This window comes from Sorex araneus, chromosome X, assembly GCF_027595985.1.
Source record: "Sorex araneus isolate mSorAra2 chromosome X, mSorAra2.pri, whole genome shotgun sequence".
Classification (NCBI taxonomy): Eukaryota; Metazoa; Chordata; class Mammalia; order Eulipotyphla; family Soricidae; genus Sorex; species Sorex araneus.
The window spans coordinates 45790345-45818234 of record NC_073313.1 but is presented as its reverse complement, the minus strand read 5'-3'; the positions used below and the strand labels follow the sequence as shown (position 1 = coordinate 45818234).

At 37.4% G+C, this 27890-nt stretch overlaps 1 protein-coding gene across 1 annotated transcript in view; it reads left to right on the top strand.

Moving 5' to 3' along the window:
* Positions 1 to 27890, top strand: part of MAOB (monoamine oxidase B) — a 146394-nt gene that overhangs the window by 55413 nt on the left and 63091 nt on the right. Inside the window, exons 2-3 of the mRNA XM_055122909.1 lie at positions 961 to 1055; positions 2024 to 2161. Of these exons, the coding sequence (XP_054978884.1) occupies positions 961 to 1055; positions 2024 to 2161 (233 nt within the window). The remainder of the gene's footprint in view (positions 1 to 960; positions 1056 to 2023; positions 2162 to 27890) is intronic.

The following is a 27890-nucleotide window of genomic DNA, read 5'->3' as shown; positions in this document are numbered from 1 at the left end:
CTGCATGCTAGGCAAACGCCCTACCTGCTGAGCTATCAATCCAGGGCATCTTAATGGTCTTGGTTTTGATGCTTTGTATGCAGTTACAAAGTCTACTCTTAATAGTAAAACCTGGGTCCTTTTGCCTGCTTTGACAATCCATCGTCCTCTCGACTCTTTATTTACCATTTAAAAAAAATTTTCCCTGAGAATGAGTAGGTGATTTTACTTGTTTCTGTTTATGCTGGGGCTTATATATTTCTTTTAATTGTGACTTTATTTTTCATTTCTGTTATCTGACATGTAACCAGGCAATTTCAGTTCATTCTTAAAGATATTTTGACATGGTAAACAAAGATGCTTTAATGATATAAGACATTTATCAAAATGAAGTTCATTTTGTGTCTGGAAACAGAAATAGTTCCCTAACTTCTAATTTCGGTCTCACTTAAGAAAACCATGGGGTCAGAAGATAACACAGCGGGTAGGAAGTTTGCCTGGTATGCAACTGACCTTGTTTCAATCCCCAGCACTACATATAGTCTGTGAGCATTGCCAAAAGTGAGACCTAAACACAGAGCCAGGATTAAACCCTGAGCACTACTGTGTATGGTGCCTAAGCAAAACAAAAAAATAAAATCACCTCCAAGTTGAATGCAATTGTAAGCCACATTTATGTGACTTTCCGAATAGGCTGTTAGGATGAAAAGTTTACCAAAACTTCTTGAACTTCATCTACACATGACCCCTTTGTACCCAAGAAATTCAACATGACACTTTGAGATACACTTTGGATTCATTACAGTTGACTTTGAATTAATTGGTGACAATCACATGCTCAGAAACCTTTCATGGCTGCCATATTTTTCACCATCCTCAGATTCAATTATACCATCTCAGTTGTGACCCAAAGTTTAAGAAGCCAATATCTAGGATCTTATAAAGTGTTTAATTATGATTTCTTATTGTATTTTCTCCCAGGTCTGTCAGCAGCCAAACTTCTCCATGACTCTGGACTGAATGTGATTGTTCTGGAAGCCCGTGACCGTGTAGGAGGCAGGACTTATACCATTAGGGTAAGACACTAAAGACAGGGTGGAGAACCACAGGACTAAAATATAGTTGAATTTGCCCATTTGGAAGTTTTTAATTTCTTTCAAATCTTACTAAGACCATGGGAATTACTGTTAAACATGCTTCACAATCTATCTCTCGGTTTAATTACTTTTCAACCCTTTTCTTATTTCATTATATTAGGTACCAAATAATTATTGAAACAGTAAATATTTGGACTACACATTGATTAAAATAAGATCTCTGCCCTTGTGAAACTTCTTTATTTCTTTGTGTGTTGAGGAGAGTTCATGAGCACTAGACAATAAACTAACAAAAACATAAAAAGAGGACATTCTTTAGTGCCCCTGATTAATAGGTACCTAGCTATGCTTGAACTTGTTCATTCATAGAGAATTTTTCTACTCATATCTCATTCAAAGGTTGATCCTCAATGACTTGTAGTGAAGCTGATTCAAAACTATATATAAAATTTCTACTAAACATAAGAGCAATTAAAAAGTCCAAAATTATAACCAAAATTTCCCTAATGCAATCTTTCAAATGCATGGAATTGCAAAGCATATAAGAACTGATGATTTCTTTCCTTGATTTTCTCATAGCTTTTGATCCATCAAAATTACCTTTATGACAGCTGCATAGTATTATTCCATTGTGTAGACAGCTTTGTAAAAAAATAATAACAAAATTAAATTTAATTAAAAAATTAGCTTTGTGACATTAAAATAAAACCACATTAGAATGAGTTGTGAATGATGAAGTTTAGCATTCTCTTTCCTATTCATAGTTAAATTAATTTTCTTTAAACTAAGCAATAATTTAATAATTTCTAAGTCATATGAGTACTTTTCCGTGGACACACTTTAGGGTATGTCAATAAACTGTGAAATACCAATTTGCTGATTTTGCTCTTATCTTTTTACTTAGGAACATTTTCACAAGTATTTATATTAATTGTTTTCCAAAATAGAACCCAAAAGTTAAATATGTGGACCTTGGAGGATCTTACGTTGGGCCAACTCAGAATCGCATTTTAAGATTAGCCAAAGAGCTAGGATTGGAGACCTATAAAGTTAATGAAGAGCAGCGACTGATACACCATGTGAAGGTAAGCCTGCATCTAAGTATTTGAAGAATGTGAAGGTTAGTCCACTGGTCTTTCCATGTATGAATTCCAGATCATTCTTTTAGATAATCTATGCATAGTGAAATTATGTATATATGTTTCATAAATATATTTCAGTAACTGTGATACATTTTTTTTGTTTGGGGGTCACACCCAACATTACACAGGGCTTACTCCTGGGTCTGTGCTTAGGGATCACTCCTGACAGGCTCAGTGTGTTGAGGACTGAATCCAGGTTGGCCATGTTGAAGCCAAATACCCTACCTGCTGTACTATCGCTCCAACCTCTATGATACGCCTTTATCATGATAAATAAAGTGGAAGTTCTAAACATATCTGAGAAAGTTGGCTGTGTTTTGCCCATATGATAAAATCTTTAGCAAAACTAATAGAGGGAAACTTTTATGATTGATTAAATACATATATTTTAAAACTTATGACTGTCACATGATACAAAACCTGTGTACTACTTAATATGAACTTCCCCTCATACATCATGCTATACAAATGGTTGCAACATCTCTGATATAGAGAAATATTCCTGAACTGTAGAATTCATTCATTTAGGAGACTGAAGATACCAGTAACAGCAGATTTTGATTTACGTATTTTGATTTTGACACCTATATTTGTGAGTGATGATATCAATAAGAACAAATTATGAACTGTGTATAATGGATCATTTCATAAAATTGGAAGTAAACATTCACTTATTTGGTATAAGGCAGGTAAAATATTTCCCTATTGTTATTTTGTTCATAACAAAAGTAAAGTATTGCCGTATAAGTACCGCACACAAACCAATTGGAGCGATAGCACAGCAGGTAGGACGTTTGCCTTGCATGCGGCCAACCCGGGTTCAGTTCCTCCGTCCCTCTTGGAGATCTCAGCAAGCTACTGAGAGTATCCCACCCGCACGGCAGAGCCTGGCAAGCTACCCATGGCATATTCAATATGGCAAAAACAGTAACAATAAGTCTCACAATGGAGACGTTACTGGTGCCTGCTCAAGCAAATTGATGAACAACTGTATGACAGTGCTATGACAGTGCTACAGTGCTATAAAAGTAAATACGCTTATTTTAAAACCATAATGAGAAAATATGGGCAATTTTTAACTACCGTCCATAATCCTATCTAGAGAAATGATCTCTACAATCCTCTCTTCATTTGTAAATTGTTAATATTCCTGTATTGCTATTTTCTTTTTTTATTTATTTTATTTTTTTTCAATTTTATTAGTTTATTTTTAATTAGAGAGTCATCGTGAGGGTACAGTTACAGATCCATACATCTTTATGCTCATGCTTCCCCCATACAAAGTTCAATAACCCATCCCTTCACCAGTGCCCATTCTCCACCACCCGTAAACCCAACATCCCTCCCCCCCTCCCCAGACCCGTGCCCCCCACCCCACCCTGCCACTATGGCAGGGAATTCCCTTTTGTTCTCTCTCTCTGATTAGGTGTTGTGGTTTGCAAAAGAGGTGTTGAGTGGCCATTGTGTTCAGTCTCTAGTCTGTATTCCGCCCGCCTCACCCTTCCCCCACATGACCTCCAACCACATTTTGCTTGGCGGTCCCTTCCCTGAGTTACCCAGAATGAGAGACCAGCCTCCAAGCCATGGAAACAATCTCCTGGTACTTATTTCTACTATTCTTGGGCGTTAGTCTTATAGTCTATTATTCTATATTCCACAGATGAGTGCAATCTTTCTATGTCTGTCTCTCTCTTTCTGACTCATTTCACTTAGCATGATACTTTCCATGTTGATCCACTTATATGCAAACGTCATGACCTCATTTTTTCTAACAGCTGCATAGTATTCCATTGTATAGATGTACCAGAGTTTCTTCAACCAGTCATCTGTTCTAGGGCACTCAGGTTTTTTCCAGATTCTGGCTATTGTAAACAGTGCTGCGGTGAACATATAAGTGCATATGTCACTTCGACTATACTTTTTGGCTTTTCTGGGATATATTCCCAGCAGTGGTATTGCTGGGTCAAATGGGAGCTCAACCTCTAGTTTTTTGAGAATCGTCCATACTGTTTTCCAAAAGGGCTGAACTAGCCGGCATTCCCACCAGCAGTGTAGAAGGGTCCCTTTCTCCCCACATCCTCTCCAACAGCGGTTGCTTTTGTTCTTTTGGATGTGTGCTAGTCTCTGTGGTGTGAGGTGGTATCTCATGGTTGTTTTGATCTGCATCTCTCTGACGACTAGTGATGTAGAGCACTTTTTCATGTGCCTTTTGGCCATTCGTATCTCTTCCTTGGTAAAGTTTCTGTTCATTTCTTCGCCCCATTTTTTGATGGGGTTGGATGTTTTCTTCTTGTAGAGTTCAACCAGTGCTTTATATACCCTTGATATTAACCCCTTATCTGATGGGTATTGTGTAAATATCCTTTCCCATTCTGTAGATAGTCTTTGTATTCTGGTCAGTGTATCTTTTGCGGTGCAGAAGCTTTTTAGTTTAATGTAGTCCCATTTGTTGATCTCTGTTTTTACTAGATTGCTTAGTTCCGTGTCATCTTTGAAGATACCTTTATCTTCAATATCTTGGAGGGTTTTGCCGACCTTGTCTTCAATGTACCTTATGGTTTGTGGTCTGATGTTGAGGTCTTTAATCCATTTTGATCTGACTTTTGTGCATGGTGTCAGGTCGAGTTCTAAGCCCATTTTTTTGCATGTGATTGTCCAGTTGTGCCAGCACCATTTGTTAAAGAGACTTTCCTTGCTCCACTTCACATCTCTTGCTCCTTTATCAAAGATTAGATGATCATACATTTGAGGTTGTGTGTGGGGATATTCCACCCTGTTCCATTGGTCTGCAGCTCTGCCTTTGTTCCAGTACCATGCTGTTTTAATTGTTACCGCTTTGTAGTAGAGTTTAAGATTGGGGAGGGTGATGCCTCCCATCATCTTTTTCCCAAGAATTGTTTTAGCTATCCGTGGGCGTTTATTGTTCCATATAAATTTCCAGGATTGCTTGCTCCGCTTCTTTGAAGAATGCCATGGGTATCCCTATAGGGATCGCGTTAAATCTGTATAATGCTTTTGGGAGTATTGCCATTTTGACAATGTTTATTCTCCCTATCCATGAGCAGGGGATATGTTTCCATTTCCTCATGTCCTCTTTTATTTCATGGAGTAGAGTTATATAGTTTTCTTTGTAGAGGTCCTTTACTTCTTTAGTTAAGCTGATTCCAAGATATTTGATTTTCTGGGGCACAATTTTGAATGGGATTGCTTTTTTCATGTCCCTTTCCTCTGTCTCATTGTTTGCATATAGGAAGGCCATGGACTTTTGGGTATTGATTTTATAGCCTGCGACTTTACTGTATAGGTCAATTGTTTCTAAGAGCTTCTTACTAGAGCTTTTAGGTTTCTCTAGGTATAGCATCATATCGTCTGCGAATAGTGAGAGCTTGATTTCTTCCTTTCCGATCTGAATCCCCTTAATATCTTTTTCTTGCCTGATGGCTATTGCTAATACTTCCAATACTATATTAAAGAGAAGTGGTGAGAGTGGGCATCCTTGTCTTGTCCCCGATCTTAGAGGAAAAGCCCTTAGTTTTTCTCCATTGATGATAATGCTTGCCCTAGGTTCGTGGTAGATGGCTTTGACTATCTTGAGAAAAGTTCCTCCAAAACCCATTTTGGTGAGAGTTTTTATCATGAATGGGTGCTGGATCTTGTCAAATGCTTTCTCTGCATCTATTGATATGATCATATGGTTTTTATCTTTACTTTTGTTGATGTGATGGATTATGTTGATTGATTTCCGAATGTTAAACCATCCTTGCATCCCCGGGATGAATCCCACTTGGTCATGGTGTATGATCTTTTTGATGAGTTGTTGGATTCTATTTGCTAGTATTTTGTTGAGGATCTTCGCATCGGTGTTCATCAAGGATATTGGTCTATAGTTTTCTTTGTTAGTGGTGTCTTTGTTTGCTTTTGGTATTAGGGAGATATGTGCCTCGTAGAAACTGTTTGGAAGGGTTCCTGTCTTTTCAATTTCCTGAAAAAGCTTGTGGAGAACTGTGTATTGCTATTTTCTGACCTCTGCTGGAGGAAATGAGAAGTATCGGTATACTTTAAAATATTGTATACAAAAGCTTATGCATATTTATGTATGTTTAATATAACCAACTCTGATTCTCACTAATGAGACAACTGGAACACTAGCTAGTATGTGGAAAAGGGTTTTTGCAATCTTGATAGAGTTGTTAGTTTGACTAATGATTTTAACTAATTTGGCTGTGGTCATATCTGGTGAAGAACCATATTATAACAATTAATGATGTGACTTTACAGTTAAAATGTTCTCCAAAAGTAAAATCCTTGTTTTCTACAGTAACTACCTCCAGGTCTTTTCTCAAGTCATTTTGTTTCTTTTTTGATATGTAAAAAGAATCTTGAATGGCTTCATGCATTTCTGAAATTATTCATCAGGAGTTTGAAATTTCTCTTATATATGTCAGATAATATAATTTGAAAATTTATCTCTTTTTTCACATTACATAGTACTTAAGCACTTTTTGGATGGTGGGGTTGGGACCACACCCAGCGATGCTCAGGAATAACTCCTGGTTTTGAACTCAGGAATTACTCCTACTGGTACTTTGGGGACCATATGGAACGCTGGGCATTGAACCTGGGTCAGCTATGTGCAAAGTAAATGCCCTACCTGCTGTATTATCATTCAGGCCAGTACTTTAGGCATTTTTCACTAACCTCTTATTACAGTTTTTAGCAGCTACTCTTTCCAATTACAAAGTAATTTTTGTGCAAATATATAATATTTGTCTTAGTTGCTTCAAAGAAGCTGTATTTCTGAAACCAAAGTCTGTATTTCTGAAACCGAAATATCTGGTATGACATTTTACCTTATTGTCAGATCCTGCTATTTCAACCATCCTGCTGAAGTGATCTGCTTTTGAAGTTTCTAATGTATTTTATATTAATATTAAGGTAGGGAAGTTGGACATGCTGGTTGCTATCAAAACCGATGAAACAAACTTACAAAAAGGGTGGGTACAGATAGCCCACTCATGAGAAACCATGGCTCCCAGTATCACCTAGTATCAGAAGAAATGATATACTAATAGATGGCATATGTTCATGCCAATCTCATATCAAACACCCATAGACCCCTGGTGAGTTTTGATATGCAGACCCCATTACTGTTTGCCTCCAATATTCCAGAGATGTTTATATTTACTGAGTGCCATTTATTTTTAGTGCTATTTATCTTATTTTGTTAAAATATTTTTCCAAAACCTTGTTTATAAATAAAAGATGTGATATGAGCAATACTGAGATTTAATAATAAGTTGTAAAACTGATCATTCATCTCAACTCTTTATAATTTTTTTATTTACCTATTTTTTAAATGTTTATTTTTTGAATAACCGTGAGAACAGTTATAAAGCGTTCCACTTTAAGTCTCGGTCATACAATGATCAAACACCCACCCCTTCACCAGTGCACATTTTCCACCACCAAGAACCGCAGTATACCCACCATCCCACTCCTCCCCCTGCCTATGTGGCAGACGATTTCCACTTTACTCTCTCTCCACTTTGATCACATTGAATATTTCAACAAAAGACCCATCATTATTATTTGGAATTTTCCCTAACAATCAATGAAAAGTCATCATTAGATAATTTGTTTTCTATTGCTGATTATGAAGAGCATATGATGTCACGGGGCCGCAAAGCAGCCGTGCAACTTTGGATTTCTGATATTTTAGTAATAAGTCTGGAGGGATTTCTGCCAAAAGCCTCTGGGTTCCTAGATTGGTCAGTGTGCCTCTGGGATCATGGCCGTTCAGGATCCAGGAGCTGTTTGTGGGTGGCAACTCAGGGCCTCGTCGGGGCGGGGAGAGCGGCTGGTTTCACCCCTGTTCCCGTGAGGCCCTTCGTGTCACATCACTGCAGTCTCATACCTGGATGTCCAATAGTCTCTGAAAAGGTTGCGGCCACTGCGCTGCTGAGAGAAAAGGTGGAAGGGAAAAACGCCTTTCTCCACCTGGGGTGGCACGGCACTGTAGATTAATACTCAGTCCAGGTGCATTTCTGCCAAAAGCCTCTGGGTTCCAAGATAAGTCTCTTTGCCTCTGGGGATCATGGCCATTCAGGAGCCAGGAACCATTCGTGGGAAACCCAGGGCCTCATCGGGGCAGGGAGAGAGGCTGGTTTCACCCCCCCTCATCCCGTGAGGCCCCACCTGTTACCGCTCTCTCTCTAGTTTTGGACAGGGGCAGATGCTATATCATTTATTTTCCATTGCTCACTTTGTATATCAGGAAAGGTCGCACGGCTGCATAAGTGGCTACGTGCTTCAGAGGAACAGTCCTGATAGCCACATTTGGAGCCATGCTTATAGAAGTTCATGGTTGCTGGGATTCCATCTGGAGAAGGTGGGGAGACTGCACCTGCTCCATCTGGGGTTTCCCGGAGATATTGGCTCGGTATGGGGCCTGGAGAATTCTCTAGTGTGCTGGTGCCCGCCTGGTTTCTTCACTGCTGAGTGCGGCAAGATGGCACCAGGGGCGTGTTGTGAGCGTGACTTCCAGCATCAGGGGCAGACTGTGACCTGGGATGGAACTGCCCGGATCCAGTGCCACCATACGGTTTCAACTCTTTATAATTTTGAAACATTCTTCCTCACATCTAAAACCAGTGTTAATGGTGATTCATTAAAAAAAAAATTAAAAATAAATTAAAATAACCTTACAGAAAAATAAAAAATAAAAAAAACCTATATACTGGGACTGAAGTAGTAATACAACTGCTAGGGCATTTGCCTTGCATGCAGCTGACCCAGGTTCAATCCCTGGCATCACATATGGTCCCCTGAGCACCACCAAGTGTAAGTTATGAGTGCAGAGTCGTGAGTAACCCCTGAGCATCACTGAATGTGACCCAGAAAACACACCAAAAATAAAATATAAAATCAGTGTTAAGAATCTACTAAAATTTTATCTTTTTTTGCAAATAGTCATGTTAATTTCTGCTACTTTGACTTAAAAGACATCTGATTAGATGCCTTGAAAGTGACTTTCAAATATTGTTCCTTTTAAGGGACTTTATCATAATTAAAACAAAGGCAAAATATTAAAAGTTATTAAGTAAACTTGTTGTCATTTTACTTATGCTTTGTACTCTTTCATCTATTGTATGTTTATGCATGGTTGTAGCTTGTGCATATATCTATATTTGTCTGTTTTTATTGCGTATAGACACACTTTTTTAAAAAAATAAAGCAAGACTGCTTGCTTTTTACTTTATTTTGTTTAAGCAAAAGAAAGGTGGAGAAAAATTATGAAGTTTGTTATAGTTTCTTGACCTCAGATTTTTTTTTCTCAATCTGAAATTTGGAACTAAAGTTTGCATGAAACTGCTTTAGACTTGAAGGCTAACTGTTAAGAATTTGATAAATGTAAAGATATAGAATGAAATAAAATTAAGAGCATGATTTCGTGCTGCTGATAGTTTCAAAACTTGAGCTATCTGGAGAAATTGAGTGTAGGGGCGGGGGAGAGAGATTTTCTGATATTAGTCTGCATCCTAAGTTGGTAGAATCCAAGCTCATTAACTCACTGTCACAGCCCCATTTGTGTAGCATGTATATAGGGGCCAGCCTCTGTGCTTAAAAAGGAAAATGAATGAGAAGGCTTCTCTCGAATATATTGGTTAACTGTTGCTACAACTTCTATTACTCAATCAACCTCATGAAGGATGCACTATTTGAGAACAGTGCCTCCCTTTGTTGAGAGCAATCCATGTGGAAATATGACATATATAGAACACATAGAGGCAGAAAGCAGAAACTGTAAATCTCCATAAGGCCAGTTCAACACATTTTTCCGAAGAGATCATAGGTGATAAACTGTCTCTTTTTGTTTGTGATTACCGGACTGTGCTCAGCGGTCTTGCTTGGGAGACCATGTATATTGCCAGGATTTGAGCCAGTGTCACAGCTAGCCCTTAGCTAGGCAAACTCTTTAAATTTTGTACCATCTCTCTGACCATAAACAGTCTCTTGAAACTGAGGACTAGCAACAGAATTGGAGTGAAAATACTGGAGGAAACATTGAAATTATGGCAGTTGGCAAATTGAAATCATCTTGTGCAGGAACTCAGCATTTTCCAGAATTCAGTAACCTGAAGGCGTCCCATTTTCTCCTGGCTCACTATCCCTTTCTGCAGGTCCCTAACAGGGATCATGTTAATCCAGGAATGCCTGGGTCAAAGTCCATGGCTTATTTGTTTCTTTTATGAGGACAGAAATTTGTCCAACCTGATATTTCACAGAACAGCTGTCCATTTCACATGAGCTTTATATGTGCCAGCAGAGCTTGCTGACTCCATACGTTTGCTCTAGCTGAGAATCTCTTTTGCCCCCATCTGCCCTCTATTTAATTTCATACTTGTTGGAAATAATTATGCCTTATCTTATGGGTGGTTTTGTTTTTTCAAGGAAAAAAATGTGAAGAACAGTAATTTCCTTTTCAAAAAGTGAAACCCATTTGTCCTGGTGATAATTTCTGATGCTTATATAAGTTACTCTGGAAACAAATATGGTCATTTGTCTTCTTTAGTGAGTACCAGAAGATCTTCAACATGTAATAATTTGTTGAAAATTATGTCTTTCTATGAATTTGGAGCAATAATTGGGGATATGAGATTAATTTATTCTAGTCCTTAAATTTTCCCGTTTGAAACTTAAATAGGATAAAATCCATAAAAAATATTCTCTATGTATACACACACACACACATATACACACATGGCTGAGTAAAAGTGGCACATATTGGTAGGGTGAATAAGATGGCCTAAGGCACTTTAGTCTACTTTACTACTCCCTCTGTAGCAGCCTGCAGAGAGATTATGATATGGATTCTTAGTCTGTTACTTATACAGCTAATGCCTTCTTTTAAAGCCTTTTATACGCAGCAATTGATAACAATGGTAATTTTAATTTGGCATAGACAACTGAAAACTGCCGAGTAATTTAACACATGATAGATGTACCTCTCATGTTTGGTTTCAGAGCAATAAAACAAGTCATAAATTTTATGGTTTCCAGGAGTGATAGCAAAGCAGGTAGGGCGTTTGCCTTGCACATGGCTGACCCAGGTTCGATTCCTCCATCCCTCTCGGAGAGCCCAGGAAGCTACTGAGAGTATCCTGCCTGGCAGAGCCTGGAAAGCTACCCGTGGTGTATTTCACATGCCAAAAAAAGTAACAAGTTTCACAATGGAGACACTGTGGGTGCCCGCTCAAGCAAATCGATGAACAATGGGATGACAATGCTACAATGCTATATCTGAAAATATAAAAGTTGCTCATATGCTATACTATTGTCTATAAATTGTGCAATAGTATTATGCCTAAAAATGCTGAATAAAAAACTGTGTAGCAAAATAATATATTCACCATCACCTGAAATCGTGAGTCATAATCTTTTTTGCTAGAAAATAATTTTATAAAATTATTTTCTAAAATATCTGTGCAGCACAATAAAGTCAAGTGAAATAAAATGAGGTATGCCTATAAATTATGCAGGTTTCACAAATATGAGTCCCAAATAATTAGGCTTTATTGAATTGCGAATTAGAAGTTGAACATATAGGCAGTAATGATTAAAGCTTAGCATTTCCTTTAGTGCTCTTCTATTTGTGTTTCTTTCATAAAATTTATTTATTTATTTATTTATTTATTTATTTATTTAGGGTTTGGGGGCCATACCTCGTGGTGCTCAGGGCTTAATTCTGGCTCTGTGCTCAGGGATCACTCTTGGTGGTGCTCAGGGTACTATATACAGTTTGAATGCCTTAATTCCTGAACTATCTCTGGCCCTTCTTCCATTTAATTTAAGTTCATTAATTTCATTAAAAATAGAAAGTAGAACTGGAATGATAGTACAGCAGGTAGGACACTTGGCTTACATGCAGCCCATCTGAATTCAACCTCTGGCACTATATATGATTGCCTGAGCCCACCAGGAGTGATCCCTGAACCTAGACTTAGGAATAACTTGTGAACACAGCTGGGAGTGACCCCAAAACTAAGAGGAAGGGGGAGAGGGGGGTCAGGGTAAGAAACAAAAGATATGGTTAGTTCTCGGATATTTCTTTTATTCCTTTTTCCTTTATTCCATTTCCCCCTCCTTCCATTTTGCTTCTTTCCTTTCTCATTAATCATCCATTTGATTATTTATCTATCTGTGTCAATTTCTATACATATTCCTAATATATATCTACCTTTTTATTGAAATATTCTTTCAAGAATATCTAGAATACTATACTAGACAGTCTAACATATAACAAATGTTATAGCTATTTATCTAACCATAAATGGTGCAATCTAAGTAACTAGTTGCCTTCTTTGTAACATTTTTTTAACTGCTAGAACATTTTATACAGAGCTCCTCTCATTTTTATGTTTTACAATATGATCAGCCAGGCAACTTTTGAGAGTTCATTGTCAATAGCTGCAAACCAGGGCAAGTCTCACCAGCAGATCTCTGTGATTCTCTTCTGCTTAGGCAACAGTCTCCCAGGTTACATATCTATTAAAAATAGTCAAACTGCTTTCAGCTAGGCTTAGTGACTGAACTTCAGTCCTTTGAGTCTAGATTCCAAAGCAGCTATTTGAATACAGAATTTCAAAGGCTGTCCTGGCTAACTTGGTATTAGTGTGGAACAGTTTTTTCCCAGTATCTGAGATTTTCTCCCTCAACCTTTATTGTTAACTTTTCATGTAATCTTGATCATGTTATTTATACTTTAATGTTTTGATTTCTCCATATGTAATAAAAAGAATATATTTGTACCTCCCCTATTAAAAATGTTTTTAGGCACCATAACTTAGAATGCTATCAGTGATATAGTTTCAAGACCATAAAATGTCCCAACACCACACCCCAAAAGATAACAGGAGATACTGATTAACACTCAGCAACAAGGGCACTACAATTCGATGAACATACTAAGAATGTTTTGATAGGAGGATAGCTAGGATAACTTTTCTTAAAAATTATTTTCTTTTGGTTTTGGGACCACACCCATAGTGCTCAGGGCTTATTTTTCTTTTCCTTTTTATTTACCTACTTATTCATTCATTCATTTATTTATTTTTGGTGGTGCCAGGTATCAAAGTTAGGGTCTTACATATACAAGGAGTGTGGTCTACCTCTGAGCTACATCCTTGATCTAGAGCATTTTTTATTGAGTCACCATGAGATTCAATCACAAAGCTTTCACGATTGAGTTTCTGTCATAGGATGATTGAACACCCATCCCTCCACTAGTGTCTCCATTATCCCTCTCACCACCTCCACCCCACCCCTGCCTTTGTGGCAGACACTATTTTGTTTTTAAAGGAAAGCAAGAGGTCGGGGATTTATCTCAGACAGGGAGCACTTGGCATGCATGTGTTAAACTCTGAATTCCTATCCACAGAACTACAAAATGAATAAATAAATACTTTCCTTTTAAAAAAAATTATTTATTGAATCACCGCGAGAGCAGTTACAAAGCTTTTGGGTTTAAGTCTGGGTCATACAATGATAAAACACCTGTCCCTTCATCAGTGCACATTTTCCACCACCAAAAAACCCAGAATACCCCCCATCCAACACCCTCCCCCTGCCTGTGTGGCAGATGATTTCCACAATTGCTCTCTGTTTAACTTGATTGCCTTCAATATTTCAACACAAGACCCACCATTATTATCTGGGATTTTACTCCAATACTCAGATCTGCCAAAAGGGCAACATTAGACAATTTGTTTTCTATTACTGATTATGAATAGCATATGATGCTGTACAGGTGCAATAGCAGCCACACGATTTTGGAATTTTGAAGTTTTAAAAATTAAATCTGGAGGGATTTCTGTCAAAAAGCTGTGGCCCCCTTCCAACATTGTTTCCTTCCTGTTGTGCCCCTCTCTACTTGTTTACCCCCTATTCTCATGCTATCAGCCCCTAGGGACCCACAAGGGGTCATGTGGCCCTGGTTGAGAGATGCTGTCCAAGACAAGCAATTCAAAATTGAATTTAATAACAGTAGTCGCCACCTTTTGAAATGTTTATGTATACAAATAGCATTCTAAACATTTAATATGCATTGTTTTACTTAGTGCTCAGATAATCCAGATAAATGTCATTAGTCCATATTCACAAATTGAAGCACATTGGAGCATAACACATCTAGGTGATTTGCTCAAGATTTCCCAGTTGATAAGTGATTTAGTGAGACTCCAACCCTGTTTGTACTCATGCAATAATTTCTTCACTGAACTCCTAGATGGAGGAGGTAACTTATATGGGTTAAGGTGGGTGGGGAGATGTCAGGAGAGACAAGAAAATGATGATGGTGTTGACTATTGAACTATAGGACACACACTCAACCTTCTTTTTTTCTGCTCAGGTGCATACTCCTTAATGCAAACGATTTCAGTTTTATGCCCCATAATTAATCATTTTGATTAACATTTTGACCCTGAGACTGTGTTTCCCAAATCAGTGAATACAACCCCATTAGGGTGCTATAAGGGCCCAGTGGTTAGTAGTAACCTCAAGTGAAACTGGGAGCTGCTTTCTGTGTTCACTTAAGAGCGTAAATTTTCAGAAACACAGTAATCATTTTGAAAAAAAAAACAGTAATCCAAGTAAGTTTGGAGACTTTTGGATCAGGTTTGGATCAGGCATATCCATTAGATAGATATACCTGATCTAATGAATTAAGAACCCATTGAGGCCATTTACCTGAACTGTATGTCTGGCTAAATCAAGAACTATTAAGAGACACTGAACCAGCTCATTTCATTCTTAATCCAAGTATTTTAACAAGTTTCATGGTTGCCCATTCTGGGGACCAAGGACATGGCTCAAATGGCTAGAGCGCCTGCTTTACATGTGGTAACTCCCTGTTTGATCCCCAGCACTGAACAGTCCTTGGACATCAGCAGGATCAACCCTCAAGCAATGAGCCAAGAGTAGTCATACCCTCAAAATAAGGCTGCTCAATCTGGTGAAACTGTTGGAAATCTATGATTTACAAAATAAATTTAAGAGCATGCAGCCATGTGTATATATATATATACAAGATATATATCTTGTATTCATTTTTCCCATTGTAAAGTGTAAATCTAATAGGGTTTAGAAAAGCATCACACTACATAAAACTTCATACTTAGACATAAAAGAATAGATAAAATTATTTAAGATGATCCTATCTAGAATAGATGTTTTTACAGTTGAAAATGTCATGATACTGAGTAATATTTTTCCTTTGGATTAGAGAGAATGAGAGTTCATTTAAAGACAACCAATTATCTTTTAAGTTGCTACTACTCCTAAGTCAGGATAGCCAGGGTAGCTGAGTTGCTGCTCTTCCAGGAGTTTCTATTTCTCTCTTATTGTTTCTAGACTTTTCTCTGTTTCACTGTTTGCATCTTATTAGTGTGTGCATCCAAGCTAGAGTTAAGGTTTCTTTTTTTAGGAATCATCATGTATTGCAAAGTTACAAAAATATTTATCACTAACATTCAGGCCTATATTGTTGCAACACCAATCCTTTCACCAGTACCCACTGTTCTCCACCAATGTACTCCAGCCTGCCTCTATGGCAGACACTTTTCTTTTAGGCACCGTGTTTCAACTCTGGGAAATTTATGTTTGGTTTTTGTGGTCGCACCCAGTGATGCTTAGGTGTGATTCCTGGCTCTGCACTCAGGATTTGGGATGTCAGGAATCTAAACAGGGTCAGCCATGTGCAAGGCAAATGTCTTACCTAGTGTGCTGTTGCTCCAGCCCCAACTCTCCAGCCCAAAATTCTTTTGGATGATTCCTATAACAATTTTTTCATCACATTTGCCTTCCTGTTGTTCAAGGACTCCAATGATTCTTGTATCATTCCTCTTGAACTCATCCCATAGTTTTCGGCATATAGCTATTATGTTTCAGACTATTTTCCACCTTTTCTGCTGTTTCCTAACAGTTTATTTCTTCTCATCTTGGAGCTCCTGGATCTTTTGCTCAGTTTCAGTTATTCTGTTATTCAAAACTTCTATTGACTTTTTAATATCACCTATCATGTTCTTCATTTCTGTCATTTCTAAAGGTATCAGTTTTTCTATTTAGACTCTTACTTTTCCTGTGCCAACATTCTTTGAGCTAGTTGAACATCCTCATCATGGTGTCACTAATGATATTTTCTTAGAATTTACTGTTATTGTTTATATCTTCAGTGATTTTTTTCTCATTGAGTATGGTGTTCTTCCCATCAGTATTTTAGTGTTGTTGCTGTGCTGAGAGTAAGTCTTTTTTGGTAGACAGCTCCCCACCCCCAAAAGATGTTGAGGAATTAGGCATCTTTATTTTTTATTTTATCTTTATTCTTTGCTCATCTTCACCAAATGACAGGAGAAACATTGTGAGCAGCGTGCTGAGTATATCTGTTGTGTGGCAGCTTATGTCACTGCATGCTTCAGGAGCTGTGGTGTGAACCCATTTATATGGTAAAAGTTGGATGTGGTGTCTGCTAGGACATAGAAGACAGTGGAGAGTTCTTCCACCTCCAGATTAGGTCCAGTAATGTCAGGGATAGGCAAGCCTGACCTGGGATGGCAGATCAACAAAGAAGGTAGGGAGCTGTAGTACAAACTCTTTTATATGATGGCGGACAGGTGTAGAGGCTGCTAGGATCGACCTGGAAATGAGGGGTTCTACCTCCCTTTCATTATTAGGCCCCAGTGATGTTAGTCAGAAGCAAATTTCATCTAGGTTGTCAGAGTAGCAAGCAGAATGTCTATATGCATATTCTTTATATATGTCAGTTTATCCCAGCCATCAGCCTGCTCTTTCTTTTCGGCAGATATAAAAAAAATAATATAAACCTTGTCTGTGAATGGATGATACATTCTTCATCATGGCAATGAACCAAAAACACCCGCCCTTAAATAAAAATGCATAAATATCATCATGTTTTTTTTAAGAATATGCGACTCACTTAGTAGAGGTATTCTCATAAAAGTGAAATACAGATGCATATAAGGCCTTGTCATTATAATTATAGTCCTTCATTTTGCTAGTAGATGATGAAAGTATTCTAAAGATCTTGCTCTTTTCTCTAGCTTTAAAGTTCAAAGCATTCTATTAGAATTGATGTATGCATTTGAGAAACTTAATTATTGTCAATTGACATTTAATAGTTTTGAAGGAAGCAATTTGACACTACAGTCAAACCATCTTGCATTTCTCATTGTCCTGATTATAATTTTAACCTAATTCAGGTCAGCATATCTAGTATCCGAGGCTTTCCTTGGAATTTAAGGCAATCATATGAAATAACATCCCTAAATTAAATTGAATCTATGCGTATAATAATAGTGAAGATAATAATACCATCTTCTCCATAGGGCTTGTGGGAGAAATAAATGACTTTAATTTTGGAATAGGATAGAGTCATTGGTACACAACAAATGTTCAGAAAGTGTCATAATTATGGTGGTAGAGGTGGTAATTATAATACTTGATTTTCACAGTTCTTATTTATCTTACTCACATTTAACTTGCTCATAACTTCTCCTTTGTCATAGTGATAAGGATATGGGGATCCATATCCTTAGTGAATTTGTTTGAAAACTCTTCCTGAAAATAATTGCTTCTATAAGCAAGATGCCTCTGGGTTATTTCTTTCATCTCAGTCCAGTTGGTAAACTTAGACTTCTCTTAATCTTAAAGTGTCTCCTGGGTGTCTTCTATATAAAATTCACACACTGCTTCTTTGCCAAACTTGTCTATTTATATGAATCCCACTCTATAGTTCTCTTGACATATCATTTCTTTACTAGATCTCAGAATATTCCTATCATTGAATCTGCCCCAGCACCCTTCTCAGTGCCTCAAATCAACACAATCTTACCACTAATGGTTAATATTCATAACAATCAATCTCCCTTTGGAGACGAGGAAGCCTTTTTGTTTATGCATAAAATCTCCTTTCATTTATTTCAAAGTGGAGTTCTTATTTCAAAGCATTCAATTGCTTTGGAGGGTTATCTTTAGATGATTCTAAGTGAAATATAATTTGTTTTGTATAGTTAGAGAAATTAAATACATTTCCCAAACATCTTCTGGGTTGAAAAATTGTTATATATGCCAGTATTAATCAGAGACTGACTTTGAAACTGGACAAAGAGAATACATATTGTGCTTTAAGTACAGTCTAGGATATGAATTTCCATTCCATTAGGACCTATATGGCTCTATCTTTACAGAGGGTGTTATACTAAATATGGAGTCACAGACCTCTGTTACAGCCTCGTGCTTTCAGAAAATTCATTATTGATCCTGGACATGTAATTTACAGCTTCTTTGAAGCCACAATACCTGGTCTGAAAAATGCAACTATTAGTTTCTGCCTCTAAGTGCTGCAGGAAAATTAAATGTGATGAGGTATACAATGATTTTTATAAATATCAGGTAAAGTGACATTCTTTTGAACTCAATGTGGTAGAGAAACCATTTATGATGGAATTTTAAAAAATAAATTGCTCTTTCAACACAATTTTTGTCCAGGCTTAAATCATTATATGTTTAGATATTTCAAAACTATAGTTTTTTAAATGAAGGTGATCATTGACATCTGAAGAGAAATCCATTTTGAGAAAAAATAATTGTATAAGCTTTCATTTTTCCAATTCATGCAATTTGCTGCAACCTGGTTGGAATTGAAAGATAACATGTTGAGTGAAGTAAGCCAGAATAAGAAAGACAAATACAGGATGATCTCATTTATCTGTGGTATATAGAATAACTACATGAGGAAATGTAATATAGCAAAGGGTTCAGCCTTCAGATCACCCTTGACCCCAGAGTATATGGCTGAGGGAAGAGAATGAAGGAAATCAAAGGGGGAAAGAAGATGAGAAAGGGAAGTAATGGGGGAATCAGGTATCAGTGACCTGGGTATACCATGATATGGGAGTGTGGTATAGCTATACATCCAAAACACAAAATCAACAACACTGAAAACATGAGATCTACGCTGCAACCACCAAACATTGTAATGTGCCTGTCAAGGAGGCAGATGGAGGTGGGGGCTACAGGAGATAGCATGGATACTGGTGATGATTGCTGTTGAAATATTGTATGCCTAAAAGTCAACTATCAATAGCTTTGTAAATCATGGTTATTTAAATAAAAATAATAAATTATAAAGAGAAGTCTTTATTTCACTTCTGTGTTTGTTCTGAGCTCTCTCTCTTTCTTTCTCTCTTATTTTTTCTTTGTACTGTGGTTAGAAAAGCACTCTTTCATCTTCTATAATTTAGAGACATTAAAAGAATTCAGGTAATATCTTTGAAGTAGTAGGAATGTGTCTGTTGTCTGGCACTTATGACCCTATGAAACCTACAGATGTTGAAACCCAGGTTGGCTTTGTACAAGGCAAGCACCCTACCCACTGTACTATCTCTCCAATCCCCTAAAAATTGTGATTTTAACAAGAATTGTATTGATTTTTGTCTATGAAAATGTACACTAGATTAATTGATTAAACTAGAGTATTAGACCTTAGAATGCTACTTCCTTGTAAAAATTTTATGAAGCCATTTAGTGAGTCTAAAAGTATCTTGTTTCTAATTTCAAATTACACATTACGTGTAAGCTAGTACAGCTAGAGATGATGTTAAAATGCATGAACGATTGTACCTTCTGACCCATTTCAATCATTTCACGCATCATACACCAATCTGTTTTCTGTATTAAGATACATTTTATTTTTAAAGATCATTGGAGACATTTTTAGCATGGCAAATTTACTCTTGCTCATGGCCCAGACCTCTATAGGAACAGTAATGGAATTTTAAAATTATGACCAGTGGTGTAAAAGTGAGCTGTGCTTTGTGGGTCTTAGATTAGACCATAAACTTTTCTCACTCAGTCTTCTCCTTTCAGTCTATTAACTTATCTGGGTATGCTTGAAGGAATCATTGCTGCATTTTCCATACCCTGTGTACCAGAGATCATATACTCTATTGTTCTAGATACCATACCCAGTCTCAGTATGTCTGTCGGTGATACTGAGAATAGAACTTATGGTCTCATGGTTTCAAGGGAGCCACTTAATTTCCACTAACCTGTCCCAATGCCCCTTTTTGTTTTTTAGGAAAAAAATATAAAGAGGAATTCTTCAGTGTCTGCGATAGATGTTTAATTGGATGCTGTGGTATCTAGAACAATAGAGTATATGATCTCTGGTATACAGGGGTGTGTAGGCACTGACTAAAGTTTGTGACACCTACTAAGCACTGTGACTAAAGATGTTAAAGACTGCAGCTACACAACAACCCTTAGAAAGCAGTATTACAAAAATGCATACAAACACAATTTAGAAAGAGGGTGACCCCCAGTGAGCAATTGTACAAGTACCACAATTAAAGGATGTGACCTCCAGTGAGCACCAGAGTGGAGTGTGCAAGCACTGCAACCAGATGTTTAGCCTCTGGCAGCACTATACTCAATTGTGGGGTGTGCCCCACAATTAAGCAGGTATGCAACCCCTGGTCACTGAACCAGTGACAAAGAGAAAGGGGATGGGAAAATAAATAAGCTAACATTTAAAATAACTAAGCCCACCACTCGTTTGTGTATATTTTTTGTAAATTCTTCACCAACCACCTTCTTCCCATTAAATGACCTTAGTTTTAAGTATTGACTAATTTATTTCTATTTTTTCTGTTCACCAACTTTATATCCTTTCATTGCACAAATGGATGAAGTCATTCAATACTTTTCTTTCTCTTTCTAACTCAGTTTGCTTTGTATAGTCCCCTCAATTTCCTTCCCTTGTTCTGCAGATGACATTCATCTTTTTTATTTTTTAGTTTTTGCCTTTTGAATCACACCTGGCAATGCACAGGGGTTACTCCTGGCTCATATATTTCGGAAATCACTCCTGGAGGTGCTCGGGGGGGCATATGGAATGCTGGGAATCGAACTGGGGTTGGCCGAGCGCAAGGCAAATGCCCTACCTGCCGTGCTATCGCTTTAGCCCCGACATTCATCATTTAATTGATAAATAGTTTTCCATTATGCCTATATGCCACATCTTTAACCAGTTTTCCATAAATAGGCAATACAGTTCTTTCTGGGAGTTTATCTTCTTTTTTTTTACTTGGTCCACATCTGGTGGTACTGAGGCCTTACTCCAGACTCTATGCTTAGAAATTCACTCCTGGTGGCACTTCAGAGACAACATGTGGTGCCAGGGATTGAGCCACACTTGGCTATATGCAGGGCAAGTACCTTAACTTTGGCACTATCTGTGTGGCCCAAGTTTATCATTTTATGCTATAAAAACACTAATGTAAAGAGAAAATACAACAATTAATGTTAGAGGCCATGCCATTTATCAATCCATAAAGGTAATTATTTGTCTTCTGTTTTTTAAAACAATAGGTCAGACAACATTTGCCATAACAATGTTGTCAAAGTGACTAGCCATAAAAACTCCCAACACATCATTCATCTGAAGGGCGTTCTGAGCAAAGGCATCCAATTTTTATCATTCTCATCCACCTTGTGGTATTTCAAGACAGCCAGTTTAACCTTCTTTCTCTCATGTTTATTGTTCTTGTGGGTGATATAAGACTTCTTCCTTTTCTTAGCGCTGCCTCAAAATCTCAAAACAAGATGAAGAGTGAGCTCCTTTTGAATGTTGTAGTCAGAAGTTGTTTACCAGCAAAGATCAATCTTTGCTAATAAAAGTGATTCCTTCCTTATCTTGGATCTTGTCCTTTACATTTTCTACAATATCAAAGGGTTCAACTTGAGAGTGATAGTCTTCTCCATGAGGGGATTCACAAAAATCTACAACTTGGTGCAGATGGGTCCACCAAGGTGGCCAATCACAAAGCAACTTTATTTGTTCATTCTTTTATTTATTTATTTATTTATTTGTTTATTTGTTTGTTTGTTTGTTTGTTTTTGTTTGCAGAGTTTACACCTGGTGGTGGTTAAGGCTTACTCCTGGCTCTGTGTCTAGGGATCACTCCTGGGCAATGGTATGCTAGGGATCAAACCCATGTTAGCCAAATGCATGGCAAGCACCCTATCCATTCTACTGTCTCTCCAGCCCAAAGTTATAATTGTTAATTGCAATCACCTATTTTCCTTGTATAGAATTTGTAAATAGTACAATTAATAATAAGTGTGCCTAAGCAGTTGATAAGATAGATTTTTTTATCAAATACAATTTTAAGTAAGCTTATTGTGAGTGCACTGCATCTATTTTACACAACAATTTTTAACAACTTATGGAGAATTATGGCTTCTATTTTGGATGTAGAGTGCTGCAAAGAACATTACTTCCATACTAATAAAAGGAAAAAGTTACAATTTTCCTTGAGTTCATTAGAAAACTATTTGGGGGCAGCTCATTTACCTGAAATCTGGGAAAGAAAGATGCCACTAAGAGGAGTCAAGACAAATCTCTGACTCATCAAGGACAGAGAATAAGAAGACAGCACCATCATATAGGTGTATGAGAAAATTTCTGCTAGCACTTTTAGTGAATTGGTAAAGGCCAAGTATGTAGTGGTATGTGCATAGAAATCTTGAGATCCACAAACACAATAGCATTTTGCACCCACTTATACATGCTTTCCATAAACGTTCACTGAGTGGTCATGAGAAAAATATTGGATGAAATACAACAGAGCTAAGAAAGCTTTGCAGGCCGGGAGAAAAATAATAGTTTTCTGTAAAAGTCATTCATGCCTGTTTGAATCCATCTTTATAGAATAAATGATTTATATCACTGGAGAATGAAGAGCAGATGCTCTAGCCCCAAGGATCCAAATGAAGAACCATACAGTACATGAAATGACATCTTTTATGTTCTAAAAGGAAAAACTGTCAAAATCAAATTCTATACCACTCCTAAAATACCTTTTAAAATAGAAAGAGCCAGAGCATTAATACTGCAGGTAGGGCACTTGCCTTGTATGCAGCTGACCTGGATTCGATCCCTGGCACCCCGTATGGTTCCCTGAGCCTTGTAGGAATGTTTTTTGAGTACAGAGTCTGGAGTAAGCTCTGAGCACCACCAGGTATTGTACAAAGCCCCCCCCCAATAATTACAAAAAAATATTTAAAAAGAAAGAGAAATAAGTACTTCTCCTAACTGAAAAACTCGAGAGAATTTATTATCACCAGAAGTGTATTATAAGAAATGTTAAAACTCGTTTCAAGGCAGAAGAAAGACATAAATGTCAATGGAAATCAGAATCTACACAGAGGAATGAGAAACACTAGAAATGGTGCATGAATCTTATGAACCTCTGATAACTACCTTCAATCACAATTAACCTCTATAGATTTATTTCTTCTCTAACTACATTTAGTGCTACTGAGATCACATCTTACATATTTAAAAATTTCCTTCTGTTAACAATGTGTTATAGATATAGGTAATGTACTACTATTTTCTTAGAGAAAAAAAGTATTTACACACCACTATTACTGCATTAAAGAATTCTGAACCTGAACGTATATGTACCCTCATAGTAAGATTCAGAATTTCAAATATTTTCATAATGTTATTTAAGGACTTTTTGTTCTATATAAAGGACTCCTTTTATTTGACATTTACTATAACACAGGTCTAGTGGTGATAAATTCCCTTAGGTTTTTGGAGTCTGAAAGTTTAACTATCCATTTTTAAGAACGTTTATATTGAGTCTAGTATTATTGATAGCCTGTTTATTTTTCTTTCAGCACTTTGAGAATATCTTCCTATTCACTCTTTTTTTGTTTATTGTTTTAGCCCCTTGGCTGTGTGCAGGGCTTATTCCTGCCTCTGTGCTTAGGGATCACAAAATAAAATGAAAGGAGGCCCCAAAAGCAAGGGAAAAACTTCACAAATGGAGGCTGGAGTGATAGTAGAGCGGGTAGGGCATTTGCCTTACACACAGCCAACCTGGGTTCAATTACCAGCATCCCATATGGTTCCTCGAGCAATGCCAGGAGTAATTCCTGAGTGCAGAGCCAGGAGTAACCACTGAGTATCACCGGGTGTGATCCAAAAAGCCAAAAACAAAACAAAACAAAAACAACAAAAAACTTCCCAAACATCATGAATCCATACAAATCATAGCAATAAACACCTTCACTTCAATAATCTCACTTAATGTTAATGGGCTGAACTCACCAATCGAAAGGTATATTGTGGCTGGACAGATCAGTAAACTGTACATAACGTTCTGCTGCTTACAAAAGACAAACCTGAACTGTCATGATAAACACCTGCTCAAAGCATCAGGCTGGAAAATAACCTTATATGCCAGTAGAAGTCTAACAAAGGCCATGAAAACCATATTTAGAAAAAATAAACTTCAAATTTAGAAATATAAGGGAGAGATAGATACTATACAATCATTAGGGGATCTATACATCAAGAGGATGCAATGCTTATTAACATACATGCATAAAACGAAAGACCATTATAATATGTGACGAACTGCAGACACGTGAGCAAAGACATGACAACCACACAATCACTGTCACTGTCATCCCGTTGCTCATCGATTTGTTCGAACGGGCACCAGTAACGTCTCTCATCAAGAGACTTATTGTTAGTGTTTTTGGCATATCCAATACGCACGGGTAGTTTGCCAGGCTCTGCCGTGCAGGCTGGATACTCTCAGTAGCTTGCCAGGCTCTCCGAGAGGGGCGGAGGAATCAAACACAGGTTGGCCGTGTGAAAGGCAAAAGCCCAACCGCTGTGCTATTGCTCCAACCCAACAACACAATAGTGGTATTATTTTTTAATACTTTCCTATTATAACTTGATAGATCTACTAAACAAAATTCAATAAAGATATGTTAGCCTTAAGGGAAGAAATGGAGGAACTGGGCTAAAAGATATGTACAGGGCTTCCCATCCCTTAAAAGCCAAGAACACATTCTTCTCCAGTCATAAAATTATAGAGCACCCATCCCTCCACCAGTGTACATTTTTCACCACCGATGTCCCTAGTGTTCCTCCCACCAACTCCACCCCTGCAGAGAATTTCCTTCTTACTCTCTCTCTCCCTCCACTTTGGGCATTATGGTTTGAAATACAGATACTGAAAAGCCATCATGTTTGGTCCTTTATCTACTTTCAGCACACATCTCCCATCCCAGCAATACCTCCAACCATCATTGACTTAGTAATCCTTTCTCTATCCCAGGTGCCTTCTCCCCAGCTCATGAGGCAGGCTTCTAACCATGGAGCAATTTTCCTGACCTTTGTCTCTACTGTCCTTGGGTGTTAGTCTCATATTATGATATTTTATATTCCACAAATGAGTGAGAACATTCTATGTCTGTCCTCTCTTTCTGACTCATTTCATTTTGCATGATATTCTCCATGTCCATCTACTTATAGGCAAATTTCATGACTTCATCTTTCCTAACAGCTGCATAGTATTCCATTGTGTAGATGTACCTTAGTTTCTTTAACCAGTTGTTTATTCTTGGGCACTTGGGTTGTTTCCAGACCTTGGCTATTGTGTACAGTGTTGTAATGAACATACATGTGCAGATGTCATTTTTACTGTGCTTTTTTGCACCCCCGGGATATGTTTCCAGAAATGGTATTGCCAAAGCCCAAGATTTTTTAAAAGAATAAACAGGATTGACAAACCCTTATCTAGACTCATCAAGGTAAGAGAGAAAACTCCACTTAATATGATCTGAAACAAATGGGAAAAGTTAGCACAGGAATATAATGAACAACTTCATGCCATGGTATTAGAGAACCTAGAAGAAAAGAATAAATTTTTAGAATATTATTGCCCTCTAAGACAGAATTAAGAAAAGTAGACCAATACTAGCCTGGAAATTGAATTCTCCCTCAAAACAATGGACCAGGTCCAGATGGGTTCATTAGGGAGTTCTTCTAAACCTTCAAATACTTTCCATTTGCATATTAAAATAACCTATTTATTATCCTTCTCATACTCTTCCAAAACATTGAAGCACATGAATTCTGGGCAGTGTTTTTGAAGACCAATAGTATCCTGATAACAAAAGTAGAGATATCACTAGAAAAGAAAAATTACAAACCAATATCCCTGATGAGCATAGTTGCAAATATCTGCAACAAAATTCTAGCAAACATAATTCAAATAATACAGTATAAGGTTTATACACATCATAAAGTGGGATTTATTCGAGGGATGCCAAGACTGGGCATCAAAACTGGGTCTGCTATGGAGGGGGGCAAGCATTTTAACTGCTATACCATCCCTCTGCCCCCTCCTACCCATTACATTTTTATACGCAGTGAGGTAGAAAATAAAGAAACTAATTTTAATTCCCTTTTACAATTGTATGCACACCTCCCAAAAAAGTTTGGAAATCAAGTTAACAAGAGAGGTGAAAGCCTTATGCAAAGAAACCTACAAATCACTCTTAAAAGAAATAGAAGACACAAGGAACTAGAAATAAGGGGATTGGAATAATTAACATTGTAAAATGACCACTCTTCACAAATCACTATTTAGATTCAATCTAACTCCCTTCAGAATTCCCATGACATTCTTTGGGGACATGGAACAAATACTGCTTAAAATTAAATGAAATAATAAAACTTCCCATAGACAAAACTTCCCGAGAAACAGAAACACTATTTTGAAAAGAATTTTGTGTGCCTATGTTCATTACAGCACTATTCACAATAACCAAGATCTGGAAACAAACCAAGTATGCAACGTGGATAAAGAAATTGTTCTATGTATTCAAAGTGGAATACGACTCAGCAATAAGAAAAGTTGAACTTTTGCAGTTCATGACAATTTTTATGGAAATGGAAGGTATATCATACAGAGCAAAGTGAGTCAGAGAGAGGACAAATTCCAAATGATCTCACTTGTAAATAGCACTATAGCACTGTTATCCCATTGTTCATCGTTTGCTCGAGCGGGCACCAGTAACGTCTCCATTGTGAGACTTCTTGTTACTGTTTTTGGCATATCGGATACGCTATGGGTAGCTTGCCAGGCTCTGCCGTGCGGACAGGATACTCTTGGTAGCTAGCTTCCTGGGCTCTCCGAGAGGGACAGAGGACTCAAACCCTTGTGTTGCTCAAAGCTATTATGCTAAGGTCACTGGGGCCTCATTCGGCTGCATGCAAGGCAAACACCCTATCCGCTGTGCTATATAGAGTATAAAAAATATACATATAGTAAGGAAATAAACCACAGCCAATGCTAATAGACCCTGATATTCTGCCTATAGACTCCAGTGTTAAGGGTGGATGGGGTGATGGGAGTACAAGGAGGAACCTTGAGAAAGTAATGGTGGGATGTTGGTTCTCAGATAGCCAGTCTGGTACAATATGTTTGTAATTCCTAATACATTGTTGTTGTTATTATTATTATTATTATTATTATTATTATTATTATTGTAAACTACAGTGCCTAAAAAGAAATTTGCAGATCTGCTAACAGAAAAACAGGCAGAAGTTATCAAAATAAATAATGTGTAATGAAATATCATCTGTTAGAGTAAAGGGCTTGATTATGGAGCATAATAAATGAGGTCTCTGGGAAAAAAGTGTACTACCGTAAGAGGCCAGAATAACCAAGAATAGGTATATTAAAATCTTACAAAAGCACAAGGCAATCCAATATAGCATGTC